Raw genomic sequence first — 16,164 nt, forward strand, 5'->3', positions numbered from 1 at the left:
CACTGTGCCGCACGTCAGTCTGGCATGAAACCCCCGAGGGATTCATCAGCGCCCTCGGTCTGCCACAGCATCCAGTACTCCATTTTGAGCAAAAAGGAAGTTTCTGTTGGGAAAAGGAAGATGGAAATGAACTGTACCCTGCCTCGACTTCTGATCTTGCAGCTCGTGCCATTTCATGCCGTTCTCTGAACAGCTCTTGGCGTGAGCCTCGCTGAATGTGGTGGGTGTACAGGAGGCACAGACAAAGACAGGCTTCATCTGCAGGGCCTCTCTGACACAGCTTGGATATTGCAGCAAAAAGCAGCATTGAAAAGAGGGTTTCAGATGAGCAGGATGCTTACAGCAAGCAGTCCTGAGGCTTTCCAGAGCATTTAAATACTCTTTAAAAATCTGCTGCTTTCTTCTGCAGTTTGCTCCCTGCTGATTTGTGCTTTCTGTAGCAAGTGTCTAAGGCAAAGTCTTCTGTTTGTTTCGGGGTGCTGTGTGTGCAGGGATCTGTTTCTATGGTTGACTGGCTTTACAAAAATAGGGTTGTGCACGACAAAGCTTTTCTAGCTTTCTCAGCCAGTGGGAGTTGATGACACCCACGTTTAAAATAGTTTAGCAAGGACATAGCATCTCTCTCAATATATTTAGCTAGAGAGACTGCTGGTGGAGGCTGGTATGCTTGCAGGAAGGAAGGCAGCAGGGCAGGGTCTGACCCATCTGCTTCCTCAGCTGCTTTGGCTGTGGGAGAAAAATCCAGGAAAGCAGGGAACACCCTTGTGATGAGAATGTTGTCCTTTTAGGAGAATTTCCTTCTGTATAGAAAGCTTCTGTAATGAAAGTAGAGCTGGTCATGCATTTGTGTGATTGCGAAAGGTAGGTCTGCAATCACAGAAATGCAGTCTGATCCATCCCCAACCGTTACTGGGTTCATACTGACGTGGCAAGTATGGATGCTCTGCATTCTGCCACTGCACTTTTCAGTTACAGCCTTGTAAAAGAGCTGAGCCGCTGCAGAAGGAGCTGTGTGGGGCAGTGGGCAGCACTCCTCCAGCCTCATGGCTCCCCAGAGCATCCTTCTGGCTGCAGGGAGAGCGGTGCAGCTGTGTCTGAGCTCACCTCACCCCACCCCACCTGCGTGTGTCCAGCTGTGTCCTTGGGGAGACGATCCGGGGTGAAGCCTACAACCTCATTTTTCTTTCTTTTCAATTAAAGGCAAGTAGCGAATCTGAAAATGAGAGCCCAAAAAGAAGAGGCCAGAAGCAAGTGAAAAGAAAGTAAGTTTCTAGGGAAAAGAGTTTTGAATCGTGGAATTATTATTTATTCATTTGTTTTCAGAGTAATAATATTTGTTTGACAGGCATTGTCAACATGAAATGCTTGTAAAATGAATTATTTACTATTTTCAGTAGTAATACTCCGGGTGATAAAAATTCAAGTACTAATGTAAACCTAGGATGGATGAAATTTTCTAACATTTTCATTGTTTGTTTTCCCATTTTGCCTGTCGAGGAAATCTAAACAAGCCAGCTTCACTTTTTGTTGTCAGTCTTTCACTTCTTCATGATGTTATTTATTCTTCAGTGACACTTAAAATAATTGAATCTTCACTCCTTTCCCGTTCTTAGGAAATGGAGAATAAAATGCCAAATCATTTTTTTTATCTTCTGTTACCCTCTGATAAGTTAAAACAAAACATTCCATTAAGGATATTTTGGATCTCATCACAGTGGCCAAATTCACTTAGTTTTACTGCCTTTTCCATCCAATCAGTACTTTTAGTTTTCCTAAACACTGAAGTGTGCTGATGAGACCTACTGAGCTGCCTGCTGGAGAAAACTCGAGCACAGCAGGGTGCCATGTGGTCCAGCTCCCTCTCTCCTCTTTCTTGCTTTTTAATTTCTCATTCTGTTGTGTACAGCAGTGCAGTACAACAGGGGAGGTAACAGAAGACAGATAGGGCTGCACTAACATGGACTTTTCTGGGGAAAGGACTCCCAGTTGGAGAGAGGGGGCATTTCAGAGCCGAGGTCTTGCTCTGAACTACCCACATAGAACCTGCTTCCTTCCACTAACACACAGTGGGATTTGGCTTCAACCCTGGAAACTTTAATTGCCTGAAGTTAAATGGCATGCGACTTAGTGCTCTGGGTTTTGAGCAGCAAGGAGAAAGTGTATCAGTGCATGTCGTAACCGTAAGCGAAAGCGAGCACTTCTCAGAAATGTCTGTTTATTCAAAATCACCCCGAACATTTTTTTTTCCACCTCATTTCAGAAATGCGTAAGTGGAAAGGAAAGCTAAATAACTTGAAGCACGCCCGGCTGTGCGGGGTGCAGCCCTGCCACAGCACGTGGTAGGAGCCACTCGTGCTGCTCTGCTAACTAAAATCCAGGTGACTGAGACCCGTTCCTAGAGGCAGAGAATTACAGCCTAAAATCCCCAACACATCACAGCCAACGGCTTGGTAGCTGGAGTGCCGTGTTGATTTGTCGTGATCGTGGCCTGGCAGGATCAACCCGGTTGGGTTGGGTGTCTACTTAGGCAGGTATTTGCATTGAAATACGGTGGCCCTTGATCAGCTACTTTTCTGACCGTAGAAAAAAGTGGAAAAGAGAGATTTCTGGTGAAGAAGAGGATGAAGATGGAGGGGATCAAGGCACCAGTGCAGAGAGCGAGCCTGAACCGAAGAGAATTAAAGCAAAAAGACCGGTCCAAAGGAGGTATGGAGTGGTTGGTTCAGTCCGTATCTCTTTTTCTGTGTGTCTTTCCTACCTTTACGAGGGTGGAGAGGCAGCTGCCATTTGGTCCTAAACCATGTTTGTTTTCTTCAGTGTTACCTTTGATTACAAGCCTGGTTGCTTTGTCCAGTGAGTGGAGTAGTGATTTCATAGTTACAGCAGACTAAAAGTCTGAGAATCTAATATCTGAGATGTGTATGTTCTTAAAGACTTAAAAAAAAAGATGTTGAGGTAAAACACTTTCTCCTAATACTTATTTTAGAACAATGGCCAAAACCAGTGTTAAAAAACCTCCCAAACTCCAGCGTGGGAAGAAGAGAAAGAGACAGGTGTCGTCTGAAGATGACGATGATGATGAAGATGGTGAAACTCCTAAGAGACAAACTCGACGAAGAGCAGCCAAAAATGTCAGGTATGAAAAAGTGTGAGGTGGCTTGCTTAAGCAGTGCATGTGCTGAACAAGCACTGAGCCCCAGGGTAAATGCTGGAGGTCTTGCTCTGTTCTACGTAATAAGCCATTCTTGTGTTTCTGGGCAGTCAGGGGCTTTTGATCAGTTTGGTTTTGGTCTTGTTCAGTTACAAGGAGGACGACGATTTTGAGACGGATTCTGATGACCTGATAGAGATGACTGGGGAAGGGGCTGATGAACATGAAGACAACAGTGAAACTATTGAAAAAGTCTTGGACATCAGGCTTGGAAAAAAAGGAGGTGTGTTGGCTATTTCTGAATTCAGTCATGCACTCTCTGTTTCTCTTCAACTGCTCCAACGTGTTTGCAATTTTGAAGCCTTCCAGTGAGGCCCAGGGTTATTTCAGTCCTCTTCACCCTTTCCTGCCTGCCTCTTCTTTCTTTCTCCTAGAAGGTTTTTTTATTTGTTTTTGTTTTTAAACAATCTATTATTGAAAAACCTAAAATGTCAAGTTTATATGCTTGGCAGCTGTCTTTTAGTGTCTACACATTTTAAAGATGCAGTCATTGCTCTGCAAGTTCTTGTTTTTCTCCCCTTTAAAACATAAAATGTTGCTTCCAGTAGAGTCAGTTTTTGTAGCTCCATTGACAAAGCCATAATGGGAAATAAAGCTAAAGCTTTGTTCTCATAGCCATACAAAAGTGTTTTTGTAAAACTGAATGGCCTTGAATATTTTCAAGAGACCTTTGAATTATATTAAAGAAAAAAAGGCATTTATGATAGAGATTTAAAAAGATCCTGTTGTGTGAAGAACTTTTGTGTGCCTGCCTCATCGGGTTCAAGAATCTGTAGGATATTCTTTGTGCTGTCACAAAGGATGTGTTAGAAAAACAACTTCCTGCTTTAATGCACTTCGTGGCCAGTGGTTTTTAACAAAGGTACCAACTGCAGCCTGATTTCTTTTGCAGCCACTGGTGCTTCCACCACAGTGTATGCAACTGAAGCTAATGGCAACCCTAGTGCTGACTTTGACCCTGAAAAGGATGAGGGAGAGGTTCATTACCTGATCAAATGGAAAGGCTGGTCATACATCCACAGCACATGGGAGAGTGAGGAGTCCCTGCAACAGCAGAAAGTGAAGGGCCTGAAAAAACTAGAAAACTTCAAGAAAAAGGAGGAGGAGATCAAGCAATGGTATGCTCTATTTCAACCAGTGATACATGGCTTTGGGTGAATCTTCTTTAGCCATAGGTATGCACAGTCAGGACTGAAAACATTCAGTTTTTTTCTTGCAAAGCATATTCCATCCAAAGCAAATGTTTTCAGTTCACAGCACTTTTCTCTCTCTCTGCCTGCTGTAGAACCATCCCCCTCGTAGAAACGATATCTGTAGTATAGAAAGGGAGAGAAGAGGCAGAGCTTTACAACGCTGCCAGTTCTCAGGCTCAGGAGTTGGGTAGCTGAGAACAAATAAATGGTGCACTAGTGAATCTGGCCCCGGAGGTGATACAAGAGCTCCTACTTAGCAGTGAAACCTGGCGTGCTAAACTAAGCAGCTGTGCTGGGAAATAGGGCTCATCTCAGGACACGCTGCTGAGTTTTGCTTTGCAGGCTTTGTCAAGCCAGCCTTGTTAACCCTTGTTAATGATGAGCCTGTCTGTATGTGAGTTTTTGTCTGACCTCCCCAAGGACTATAAGGAGAGCTTCTGTGTGTTTCCAGAGCTTCCATCCCTGACTGTTTGATTTTCATTTTAGTGACTAATTCTTGCAGCAGAATAAGGAGTCATTTAACAGGGAAACAATGAGTATCTATGACATTTGCTTCCCAGTAAAGCTTTGTAATAGGAGATGCTTTAGGAAGCATTAAGAAATGTGTCATATAAGCAGTAGTTTGCTTCAGTGACTTAACAACATAATCATAAAATAAAGTAGAATTTCTATACATGGCCTCAGTAAGCACTTCAACACTACAAAAGCATTATAATGCCTAATTTGTTTTTCTTTTTGTATCTAGGCTGGCCAAGGTATCGCCTGAAGATGTGGAATATTTCAACTGCCAACAGGAGCTGGCTTCAGAGCTGAACAAACAGTATCAAATCGTGGAGAGAGTAATTGGTAAGTGAATCCAACACTTTTGGGTGAAGGGATGAAGTAAGACAGAATGAGCTTCCTCTTTCTCCTTGTCCTCCAAGATCCCTGTAGAATGGCATTGAATGTATTTCACTCTCCAGGAGGTTGTTGATGTTGCTGCTGCTGGTATAGTTCTTTGACATCAGTTCTTTGCAGGCAAGGTGTTTGCAGAAGCACAGGCCTGGCTGCTTCCAGGTCTGCTTTCTGTGACACTGTGGTTAAGGATGTGGTTAGGCTGCAAGGTGGCTCAGGGGTTAGATTTTCATGACTTGTTAAAAATAAAAAATGGGACTTTGCACTAATATTTTAGCAACGTCAGTCAGAGATGCTGGCATCCAGTTGCTTTGGGAACTGGCCTAGAGAGCCGTACAACCTATTTCCACACAATTCTTATCAAAGCACTCGATGCTCTGTCTGTGCTGCTCCCCCTGCTGGCTCTCAGCACACCAAACCCTTGTTTCCTTTGTGTCTCCAACCACAGCTGTGAAGACCAGCAAGTCTGCGACGGGGCATGCTGACTTTCCAGGTAAAGGAGCATTTTTGGCCTCTCTAAACTTTTCCTACTAGCCAAGACTTGTACTGTGTTTGTAGGGATGGATTAGACTGCCCTTGTGAACCATGCTTGTGGTTCAGCCACAGAACTGAGGTTTGGGCTTTTTTGCATATTTTGCAGCAAACAGTCGCAAAACATCCTCGAATGACCCCGAATACCTGTGCAAGTGGATGGGACTGCCCTATGCAGAGTGCAGCTGGGAAGATGAAGCTCTGATAAGCAAGAAATTTCAGCACTGCATTGACAGCTTCAACAACCGTAACAACTCCAAAACAATTCCTACCCGGGACTGCAAGGTTTGCGAGCTTCTCTTCTCTCCTCTTGCTTTGTTTCTCCGGGCTGGGTAACGAAGCAAACTGTGTGAATATGAAGTTTTGTCAGAATAAATGTCAGAGAATATTTTCCAATATTTCCACTGGCATTTGAATGGTTGCTTGCTGTTCTTGTACTTTAGACAGAGATGTGAACCCCTTCTGGTTTCATCTACTCGAGGCATGGTGAGCATGGGGGATTGGGAACTTTAATTAATCCTTGCAAAGTACTTCTTCCTGAAGAGGTGCTGCTACAGCAATGCTGATTTTTAATATCACTTGAACGGAGAAACAGCACACCAGGGAGAAGAGGAAGTCTACAAGATGCTGATACAGTGTGGGAGAGAGATGGAGTTAATGGAAGAAAAACCAGAAGGGACGAAAACAGAAAATGGAGTTTGTTCCATCTAATAGGCATTATATATAGCTTATTGCACTCTTGTGGGGACTCAGCCCTGATCATCAGGACTGGAGGTCAGCAGGCAAAACATAACGATGCTGAGTGGCGTCAGAACTGTAGAAACCAGAAGCAGATTAAGAAAATGTGGATGGACAATAACTGACAAACCAATCTACACTCATTGCTGAATCTGCAGATTTCATTGCTGAATTTTCAACCTTACCTTGTCTTTTTCTTCAGGGGGCTTACGGTGTATTGTTTTCCTCAGGTATTGAAGCAGAGACCAAGATTTGTTGCCTTGAAGAAGCAGCCTTCTTATATTGGCAGTGAGAACCTGGAGCTGCGAGATTACCAGCTGGAGGGCCTCAACTGGCTCGCTCACTCGTGGTGCAAGTAAGTACATACACTCAGTGATGCTCTGGTCAGCACTGCAAACGAGCTATGTTCATTTTGGGTCTCCTAAGCTTTGTCCCAATGGGATCTGACCCTCTTGTTCTCAAGTGAGGTTTTTACCCAGCCTTGAAGTGATACAGACGCATTAAATCAGGACTTAGGTTTGTTCTCTTCCTTCTCAGGAGCAACAGTGTGATCCTGGCTGATGAAATGGGCCTGGGGAAGACGATTCAGACAATCTCATTCCTGTCGTACCTCTTCCACCAGCACCAGCTGTACGGGCCTTTCCTGGTGGTGGTTCCTCTGTCGACTCTCACCTCGTGGCAGAGAGAGTTTGAAGTGTGGGCACCTGAGATCAACGTGGTGGTTTACATCGGTGACCTCATGAGCAGGAACATGGTGTGTAGTCTGACAGCAAAGCCTGTGGGGTTGGATGGAAGCACTGGGCGCTGTTCTGTGCAGCACGTTATGTGTGTGACATGCTATCTGCTGGAGCAGCTGATGGAGACTGCTGCATGTCCTCTGAATTATTTAGACAGGGCAACAAAAACGTGTTGTGAGCCTGGTGGTGTCAGTAGTGAGATGATGGGGTAATGTCACAACAGCAAGTTGTTTGACTTCATTTTGTTACTTGTCTAAATTTGTATAAAAACCACGTGTGCACTAAAACAAGCTGCTCCTTGGACGCCCTTTGCTCATCGAATGCTACATTGAACAATAGAGCTTGGACTTGATTGGAGATCCTAGCTGTAGCTACAGTAAAATAGTGATTGTTAACTCTTTGATAATATTCCTTGATGATAACATCTGTTGTTTCTTGCAGATACGTGAATATGAGTGGATCCACTCTCAGTCTAAAAGGTTGAAATTCAATGCACTTATCACAACATATGAAATTCTCCTCAAAGACAAGGTGGGTAAAGGTCCAAGGATGTTTTATTTAGATCCTATCTTGCAAATGGGGAAGCCAGCCTCTGACTAGTGGGTTTCACTTCTTTTTCTTCCGTGGTGATGGAGAACACTTCTTTTCCTCCAGGCTGTTTTGGGAAGTATTAGCTGGGCCTTTCTAGGCGTGGATGAAGCCCATCGTTTGAAAAACGATGACTCTTTGCTGTACAAAACATTGATTGACTTCAAGTCCAACCACAGGCTGCTGATCACTGGCACTCCGCTTCAAAATTCACTCAAAGAGCTCTGGTCCCTGCTGCATTTCATCATGCCTGAGAAGTAAGTCTCCTGTTGGTGCTTCATAAAATACCTCTGTATGTTTGTCTTGGCCGTTGATTAAACTTGAGGGAGAGCAGAATGGCAGAAATCCCTGAATTAAGCTCAGTGGAGTTAGACCAGCTTAAGGGGAACAAACACCGGTGAGGAAAAGCAGAGTTTAAATAACTAACACAAGGAGTATTTCTGGCAGCAAGGTCAATGAAGAAACTTAAAACATGTCTTTCAAATCTATCTGCTGTTTTCAGTGCCATCTCTAAAAAGCTGAACTTGTTTTAAGCATTTATCTCAGCCATTTCTGAATTTCCCAGTACATGGTGTTTCAGCTGTTCTCACTAAATGTTTTATGGCAGTCCCTGGGAGTATTTCTCAAAGACAGCACTGCCTAGCTGATTGTTAGCGTGTCCAAATTATAACAGATGTTTTCTTAAAAACAAAACAGGTAATGTGCATTGCCAAGACAGGTACGTCCCCAAACTCATCCAGATGATGTTTGACTACAGAAGGAGTTGTCCCCCTAATTCTTTGTTGGATCACAGAAGAAGCAAAGGGAAGATCTGAGGTCTCCCAGGTGGAGAAAGACAGATATCCACATTTCAGAGGAGTTATAGAAATCAGCAGTCCAAAAAAGTAATCTGAGCAGTGTAAAACAAAATCTAGTTGACAGAACCCTGCCTAAGGATGGGCACCGTGGAAAGTTCAGAAACTGCTGCTAGGTAAATGCTAGCAGGTGACATCAGAGTAAATATTGGGGAAACCTGGGATTTTGGGTCCTGGAAGGTTGTGGAACTGTGAAGCTCAAAAATAAAATATTTAAATAAAATACTGAGATACTTAAACTCAGAGAGCTGCTAGCTTTGCCACCAGTCTGCTCAATTAGCCAGAGGAAAGTGAACTTTGTATCCTTCACTGTACGTACATCAACTCGATGGTCTCCTATCTCACTGTGTAGTGCTAGCATATTTGATATATGCTGTTTGGTACCACAAGACAAGATATTCTAACTCCTTTCTGTTATTCATCTCTGTTGCTAGGTTTGAGTTCTGGGAGGATTTTGAAGAAGATCATGGGAAAGGTAGAGAGAATGGCTACCAGAGCCTTCACAAAGTCCTGGAGCCGTTTCTCCTACGCAGAGTGAAGAAGGATGTGGAGAAATCTTTGCCAGCCAAGGTGGAGCAGATCCTCCGTGTGGAAATGTCTGCTTTGCAGAAGCAGTATTACAAGTGAGTCATTTATTAAGTTACTGGGAGTACCAGCAGAAGTGGGTGCATCTTTCTGTGACTTGGGAATATGCACAGTATATATAGGACAGAGTATGCTGTGTCCTTCAGAAGGCATCAGTGTGGCAGCCAACACCTGTAGCAGGAAGGGCTTCCCAGTAGGAGTGCAAGGTAGGGTTGGGTGGTATCTCCCCCTCATGTTACTGGATGTTGTGTTGAGGGACATGGTTTAGTGGGAGCTATTGGTAATAGGTAAACGGTTGGACTGGATGATCTGTTAGGTCTTTTCCAACCTTGGTGATTCTGTGATTCTATGATTCTATGGTTACCCAGCTCTGAAACTACTGGATATGCTTTTCTAGCATCATAGTAATTCAGCTGGCCAGCTTTGTAGGGCAGGGACTGTATCGTGGCAGAGTAAAGCTCAGCACGGAATTGTGGTGCTAGGGAAGAATGTAGACTGATGCCTGAATTAAAGTGTCCCTGAAGGTTTTGTATCTCGGGCTCCAGCAGGCCTGCTTTGCACTGTGAAATGATCTGATCTGTTTATTTTCCTGTCTGAAGGTGGATTTTGACAAGAAACTACAAAGCTCTTTCAAAGGGAACAAGAGGAAGCACATCTGGTTTCCTAAACATCGTGATGGAGTTGAAGAAGTGCTGCAACCACTGCTACCTTATCAAGCCTCCCGAGGAAAATGAGAGAGAGAATGGCATTGAGACCCTGCAGGTGGGCAGAGACATTGCTTAGCTTCATTTTTCCTTTATTTTCTACTTCCTGCCATTCTCCCTATGAGATAAGATTTGGTGAAGCTTTTGCTTCTGACTATGGGAAACTGTCGTCACAACTGAGCCACTGAATTTCCTGCCTTTCCCATACACTGACAGCAAAACGTTGTGGCCATTTTGAGCAAGAGGTGAATGCAGTGTGAGAACTATCTTGGGTGATTTATTGTGTCTGCGCCTTCTGCTGTCCAAGTATAGATGATTTGATTAGAGAGGTAGAGGAGAAGTATGGTACCAGACAAAAAACAGTTCTCTAGTGTACGTAGGAGTATGGTTGGAAAGCACCAGCTGGAATGACGGTTACTTTTTCAGTCTCTGATCAGGAGCAGTGGAAAGCTAATTCTCTTGGACAAGCTGCTGACCAGGCTGCGGGACAGAGGCAACAGAGTCCTGATCTTCTCCCAGATGGTGAGGATGCTGGACATCTTGGCAGAGTACCTGACTATCAAACACTATCCTTTCCAGGTGAGAAATAGCATGTGGGCCTCACCTGAAAATTCAAGAAAATAAGGAGGGAGCCTGAGCAGTGAGAGGCACTGTCAGTAAGGTGTCCCTAAGGGTGACTGGATTACAGATTGCTCTTACTGAAATGCACTGAATGGAACTGGAAAGTCCTTTCATTTCAGTGTGGCACACGGGGAAGGGAACATATGGAGAGGCAGAAGCCAGCTGAGAGCGTGGGATGCTTCACTGTGTCTGATGCTTCTTGGGCACGGCACATCTGTCTTTGTGTTTTGCTGTCTGTAAGTGATAATGGTATGTCCTTTGAGAGCTGTAGATGAAGGCTGCTCTTACAACAGTCTTGGTAGTGATGTATAAAGTGAGAGTCAAAATGATTGGCGTAAACCTGCACAACGGATTCAAACATTTATTGGTGGGTGTTAATCACTGAACAACCTTCTTGTGGTTTGGACCTTGCCTAACAGAAACGCTCGTACTCCATGATCTATCTCTGTAGCTGAGATCAGCTGATGTGCTTATGCCAAAAGCCCTCGGATGCAGATCTCCCTGCGTATACCAGCACACTGTTTTGTACAGACAGCTCAACACTGAAGCTTGCTTCCCTTGCTGGCTCTCTGAAGCTATTTAGAGATGCTGATATCTGCATTTCTTTTGCCTGAGGTGGCTAATGCATCCTGTGCAGCTTGTTTCCATCCAATTGATGCTGTCTTGCCATCTTTCTTGCTGTTTCTCTGGACTTCTGTCACTGCTTGAAGGTTGCTGCGTGGGGCACGTTTCCAGCATACAATCTCAGTAAATAAAGCCCCATCTTTGCAAAATATTTCCTCTGCTGGGCTCCTTCTCTGGCCTTCATCCTGTAATAAGCCCTGAGGAGAGGATAGAGACTGCAGAGATCCTGGCTGGGGGCCTGTAACAGGAGCTGGAGCGTCACTGCTGTGTGACTGCTGCCTGAGCATACCACCTCCTGCCCTCGCAACGCGGTGTAGCTATTTTTAATTGGTGGCTATTTTTAATGATTAAACACTACAGGCAGGGGATGGGGCTATCAGGCTCCCAGAACTTGATTGCAACAGTTCTACGGGGCTCTTTTCCTTCTTTATTTTTAATTGTTATTGCTGGTTTTTTTTCTTCCAGCGCTTAGACGGCTCAATCAAAGGGGAGATCCGAAAGCAGGCGCTGGACCACTTCAACGCCGACGGCTCTGAGGTATGGCAGATGGGTCTTCCCTGCCTCCAGAGGGGTCTGGTGGGTGGCAGGAGGGAATTGGCTCAGTTCATTCCTTTTTACAGGACACCTGGCCCTTTTTAATACAGACACAACATTTTGCAGTCATCCATATCGTTTGTTTCAAATCTCCCACATCCAGAGAATGGGGCTGCAAGGCAGATTTCCAGATAGTGCCAAAGAGGCTGGAAGAGCCAGAATCTAGCAATTCTCTCCTTATGGTCTGAGGAATGAGCCACTTGCTAAATAAATCCTCCCGTCTGAAGTTGTTTGTGGATATGAAATGGCAGAGGCAAAAGGGAGATTTTAAGAATAGAAGAAGTCTGGTGTTGGAGGTGAAAGTCTCCGGTGTAATAGGAGAGGGCATGCTGAGCCTCTTGTCAGGGCTTGCTGACTCACAGTGACTGGTGCAGGGCACTCGTATGCCATCCCCCAGCCATGGGAAATGTCTGTCCTCACTCCAGGAGCCTGCGCTCTTGTTTGGCACAGGAGATGAAGAAGGTGCTTTGTGATGGTGGGGAATGTAATAAATAAAAGTGAGAAGACAGAAGTGCGGGTGGGAGAGAAGGGAGGAGGACTGTCCATGGCAGCTGCTCTTTCTCCTCTCCTGTGGGATCTCAGATAATCCCGATTTGTCCTGGCACTCTGTACCTTTGGGCAGCGACTCAAACATTCCATGTTTGGAACTGATCTCACCCCCAACAGACTGCAGACAACAAAAGCACGTGTCTGTCTGCTGCCTTCGTGGGGATCTGATGTGCAGTGTGATCTGACCTTCAGAAGTGACTCCAAGGTGCCCTCACCTGACCTTCCTCACTTTGTGCCTTGGCTTTCAGCCTTTTCCTTCTCTTCGAATGAAGTACGAATGCACCAGAGCCTTCCTTGGTTTCCTTGTGTGACTTTGTAGTCACCATTTCTATTTTATATCCATGGTGATAGGCTGGCTAACTTAGTCGTTGTTGTTTTTTTCCCCAGGACTTTTGTTTCTTACTGTCAACACGAGCTGGAGGGCTGGGAATCAATTTGGCCTCTGCTGATACTGTTGTTATCTTTGATTCGGACTGGAACCCCCAGAATGACCTTCAGGCTCAGGCTCGGGCTCACCGCATTGGACAAAAGAAGCAGGTCAGAAGAGTTACCTCGAGTCATTTTCTCTGTGGCTTCAGTGTGTGCATTTAAGAGAGCACCTACATCACCAGAACTTGTGAAAACATGGTCTTTTTGCCCCAGGTCCTGGTTGTAGAGTTGTAGAGTAACGTTATCCCAAACTCATTTAAAGGTCAGGAAACAAAAAGTCAGCCCAACATTGCTAGATGTTTCTCTTGATGTTTAGTCCTGGTGTGGTTCCGAATGAAGAACCCTGTCAGTGGCATCACATTTCTTAGTCTCACGTACTCCAGTTTTTTCTTGCCTATAAAAATGGCTAGAATATCCATTTTTTCCTAGAGTTTCATTACAGATGTGGGAAGTTTGATGCTCATTAGTATTTAGTGCGATTTTTTTCAGTAGATTTGTACTTTGCCTTTTGTTCACTACAAGATATGTGTTAACCATCCTGCTTTTAAGTGGTCCCCCTGAGACAAAAGAATGTGCTTGTCTTTATTCTAAAAAGGCAAATCTGTGCATGAAAGTAGCCTGTCAGCAGACGAGTCTCCTCTGAAACAACTCAGGGATGCATCACTGTGTCAGCACAGCGTGTTCAGGTCCTGGAAAATAGCTCTGTTCTTCTCTTGCTCTTCAGGTGAATATTTACCGCCTGGTCACAAAGGGTACAGTTGAGGAGGAGATCATTGAGAGGGCCAAGAAGAAAATGGTGCTGGATCATTTGGTGATCCAGCGTATGGACACCACTGGACGGACTGTTCTGGACAACAACTCTGGGCGATCCAAGTAGGTGGTTGTGTCAGGAGGCAGACACATCTGATAGAGCATGTGGCATAACCGGCTTCAGCTTCTGACATCTACTGATTTGATTGGGTATGGGGCAGAAGAGAGCTCTCACTAATAAGTAGCGGGAGTTTCCACTAATTTGCCTCACACAATCATTAATTTGGACACAGAAGGTAAAGATGATCAGAAATTGAAATGCATTACCTGTTTTCTTTACCTCTTCCCACCAGAGACCATCCTGGTCTGAGGGAAGCTGGTGGTGGCAACATGGAACAGAGTTTTGTCAGCGACCTCAGACTCTCCCCATTTCCTCTCCATAGATGGGGCTTGTAGCCCTCACAGTGGCTGTCCAAGCCAGAGCAGGAAAGAGATGAACGCCGAGGAGAAATCTTGCTCCTCATTTTAAATGGGAAAAACTTCAGAATGGCTTTGTGCTGTGACAAAGCTGACTTAACAGCTCTAAACCCTTCTTCATTCTCTTTTCTGTTTGCAGTTCAAATCCTTTCAACAAAGAAGAGCTGACAGCTATTCTGAAGTTTGGAGCTGAAGATCTCTTTAAGGAGCTTGAAGGGGAAGAGTCAGAGCCTCAGGTAGTTTGAAATAGAAATAACGTCACTGTTGGTAGTCCTCTGCAGGTCTGCACTGGGGATATATTTATGTCTGCTCACTCTTTGTACTTTCTATGTGCATAAGAGCAAGTTGGTGAATAGGGTGCATGGGAGTCCCAGGAAGCTGAAGGAGGAGAGCTCTGGTGCTGGGATCAGGGGCTGTTGTTGGGGGTTAAATAACAATGTCACCAGGAGAGTCCCTGACCTCCCTAGGATTCGTGAGTTAGTTATAGCACAGCTTGAGGAAAGCTCCACTCTGTGTCTCTGCTGAGCACCTCCAGCTTCTTTCTTTTTGGGTTGTTCTCATGGAGACTCTAGAGCCAGCACAATGAAGTCATCAGGTCACTCCCTCCTTTCTCATCACAGCAGTGCTAGGCAGTTTATTATTGAGTGCTTTGACCAATTCTCTTAATGGCTCAAGTAGCAGAGCTACCCCTGAGGGAAAGAGTTTATACATCTCACTGCTGGAAAATTTTCCCTGCTGCTCAGCCTTGATGTTCTTTTTCTTCTATCGCTGTTTTTGTATGCTTTTGTACCACCTGAGATAGTTCATTCCTGCCCCTCAGTGATGACACCCTGCAGATGTTAGAACTTCATTTAGGACATATCAGCACAATCAGTATTTAGCTATTGCACCCTGTAAGTCTATTCTCAAAGCCTTCTGTTCCTTCCTTCTCTTTGACACGCTTTCCTTTCTGACTGCTAGGAGATGGACATTGATGAAATTCTGCGTTTGGCTGAAACACGAGAGAATGAAGTGTCTACCAGTGCCACCGATGAGCTGCTGTCACAGTTCAAGGTACAGACCCTTGAAGTGGGGTGCAGGATCATGGCTCCCCATTCTTCCCATAATGGTGGGGTCAGGAACAGACAGAACAAATCAGGCCCAGCGAGAGGTGCTCTGTACAAAGCAGCTTTCTGAGGGGCTGCCTGGACTTAGTAGCTGGGCAGATGTGTAGGTATTCATTTCCTTTTAAGTGGTCTTGAAGGCTGTGAATGAAATGCTGAATTTACCAAATTTGGAAACAAAAACGATAACTTGGGCTCAGCAGTACTTTTTAAACTGCACGTACTTTCTCGAGAGTTGTTAGCCCAAAGACGTGGCAAAGAACCAGGAATGTAGTGACATAAGGATCAGTTATACAGTAATTATGGAAACGTTGGCAAAACTCCTCTGGAGAAGAAGTTGAAGCTTAGCAGACAGCTCTGGGGTATTCCTGCCAGGGGAGGGAATTTCTGAAAGCATTTCTTTGCTTATAAAAGGTGGCTAACTTTGCAACCATGGAGGAGGAAGAGACAGAGCTGGACGAGAGGCCCCAGAAGGACTGGGACGATATCATTCCCGAGGAGCAGAGGAAAAAAGTGGAGGAGGAAGAAAGGCAGAAAGAACTGGAGGAGATCTACATGCTGCCTCGCATCCGGAGCTCAACGAAAAAGGTACAGCATATCTCCAAGAGCTGAGGGGCTGGAGGCCAGAGCTGGCAAAGGCAGTGCTTTACGGGGAAGCTTTCCTGTGCTTCTGCCCCTTCTCCAAAGCTGGTTAGGGGTAACCCACAGAGTCACGTTGGCCTCTTGTTGGCATCAAGCATTAGACCCATGGTTCGTCATACAGTGTAGGAGCTCACACTGGATTTGGTACAACTCATGCTGGGCTAGACAGAGAAAACCTGTAGTGAGCACAGGGCAAAATAACTAAACTAAACTACTGCAGATCCTACTGAAGCTTGTGGTTTTCAGTCTGTTTCTTTTCCTTGGGTTCTATAGCTATTCTCACCTAAATGTATCTCTTGAGAGCAAAGAGATACCATCTTCCTAAGTTTGTTTTTAGGTG

The 16,164-nt window shown here is 44.9% G+C and overlaps 1 protein-coding gene across 16 annotated transcripts in view; it reads left to right on the top strand.

The window, feature by feature from the left end:
* Window positions 1-16,164, top strand: part of CHD2 (chromodomain helicase DNA binding protein 2) — a 110,174-nt gene that overhangs the window by 77,595 nt on the left and 16,415 nt on the right. For all 16 annotated transcript variants that reach the window (XM_085233801.1, XM_085233802.1, XM_085233804.1 and 13 more), the window contains 21 exons: window positions 1,201-1,262; window positions 2,584-2,706; window positions 2,987-3,136; window positions 3,301-3,434; window positions 4,104-4,329; window positions 5,150-5,250; window positions 5,747-5,791; window positions 5,939-6,114; window positions 6,798-6,922; window positions 7,105-7,321; window positions 7,746-7,835; window positions 7,959-8,149; window positions 9,181-9,369; window positions 9,931-10,093; window positions 10,462-10,614; window positions 11,746-11,817; window positions 12,811-12,960; window positions 13,577-13,725; window positions 14,219-14,315; window positions 15,040-15,132; window positions 15,597-15,770. In XM_085233801.1, coding sequence (XP_085089927.1) covers window positions 1,201-1,262; window positions 2,584-2,706; window positions 2,987-3,136; window positions 3,301-3,434; window positions 4,104-4,329; window positions 5,150-5,250; window positions 5,747-5,791; window positions 5,939-6,114; window positions 6,798-6,922; window positions 7,105-7,321; window positions 7,746-7,835; window positions 7,959-8,149; window positions 9,181-9,369; window positions 9,931-10,093; window positions 10,462-10,614; window positions 11,746-11,817; window positions 12,811-12,960; window positions 13,577-13,725; window positions 14,219-14,315; window positions 15,040-15,132; window positions 15,597-15,770 — 2,880 coding nt within the window. The remainder of the gene's footprint in view (window positions 1-1,200; window positions 1,263-2,583; window positions 2,707-2,986; window positions 3,137-3,300; window positions 3,435-4,103; window positions 4,330-5,149; window positions 5,251-5,746; window positions 5,792-5,938; window positions 6,115-6,797; window positions 6,923-7,104; window positions 7,322-7,745; window positions 7,836-7,958; window positions 8,150-9,180; window positions 9,370-9,930; window positions 10,094-10,461; window positions 10,615-11,745; window positions 11,818-12,810; window positions 12,961-13,576; window positions 13,726-14,218; window positions 14,316-15,039; window positions 15,133-15,596; window positions 15,771-16,164) is intronic.

The sequence above is a fragment of the Meleagris gallopavo genome, chromosome 12 (genome assembly GCF_905368555.1).
Source record: "Meleagris gallopavo chromosome 12, MGAL_WU_HG_1.1, whole genome shotgun sequence".
Taxonomy (NCBI): Eukaryota; Metazoa; Chordata; class Aves; order Galliformes; family Phasianidae; genus Meleagris; species Meleagris gallopavo.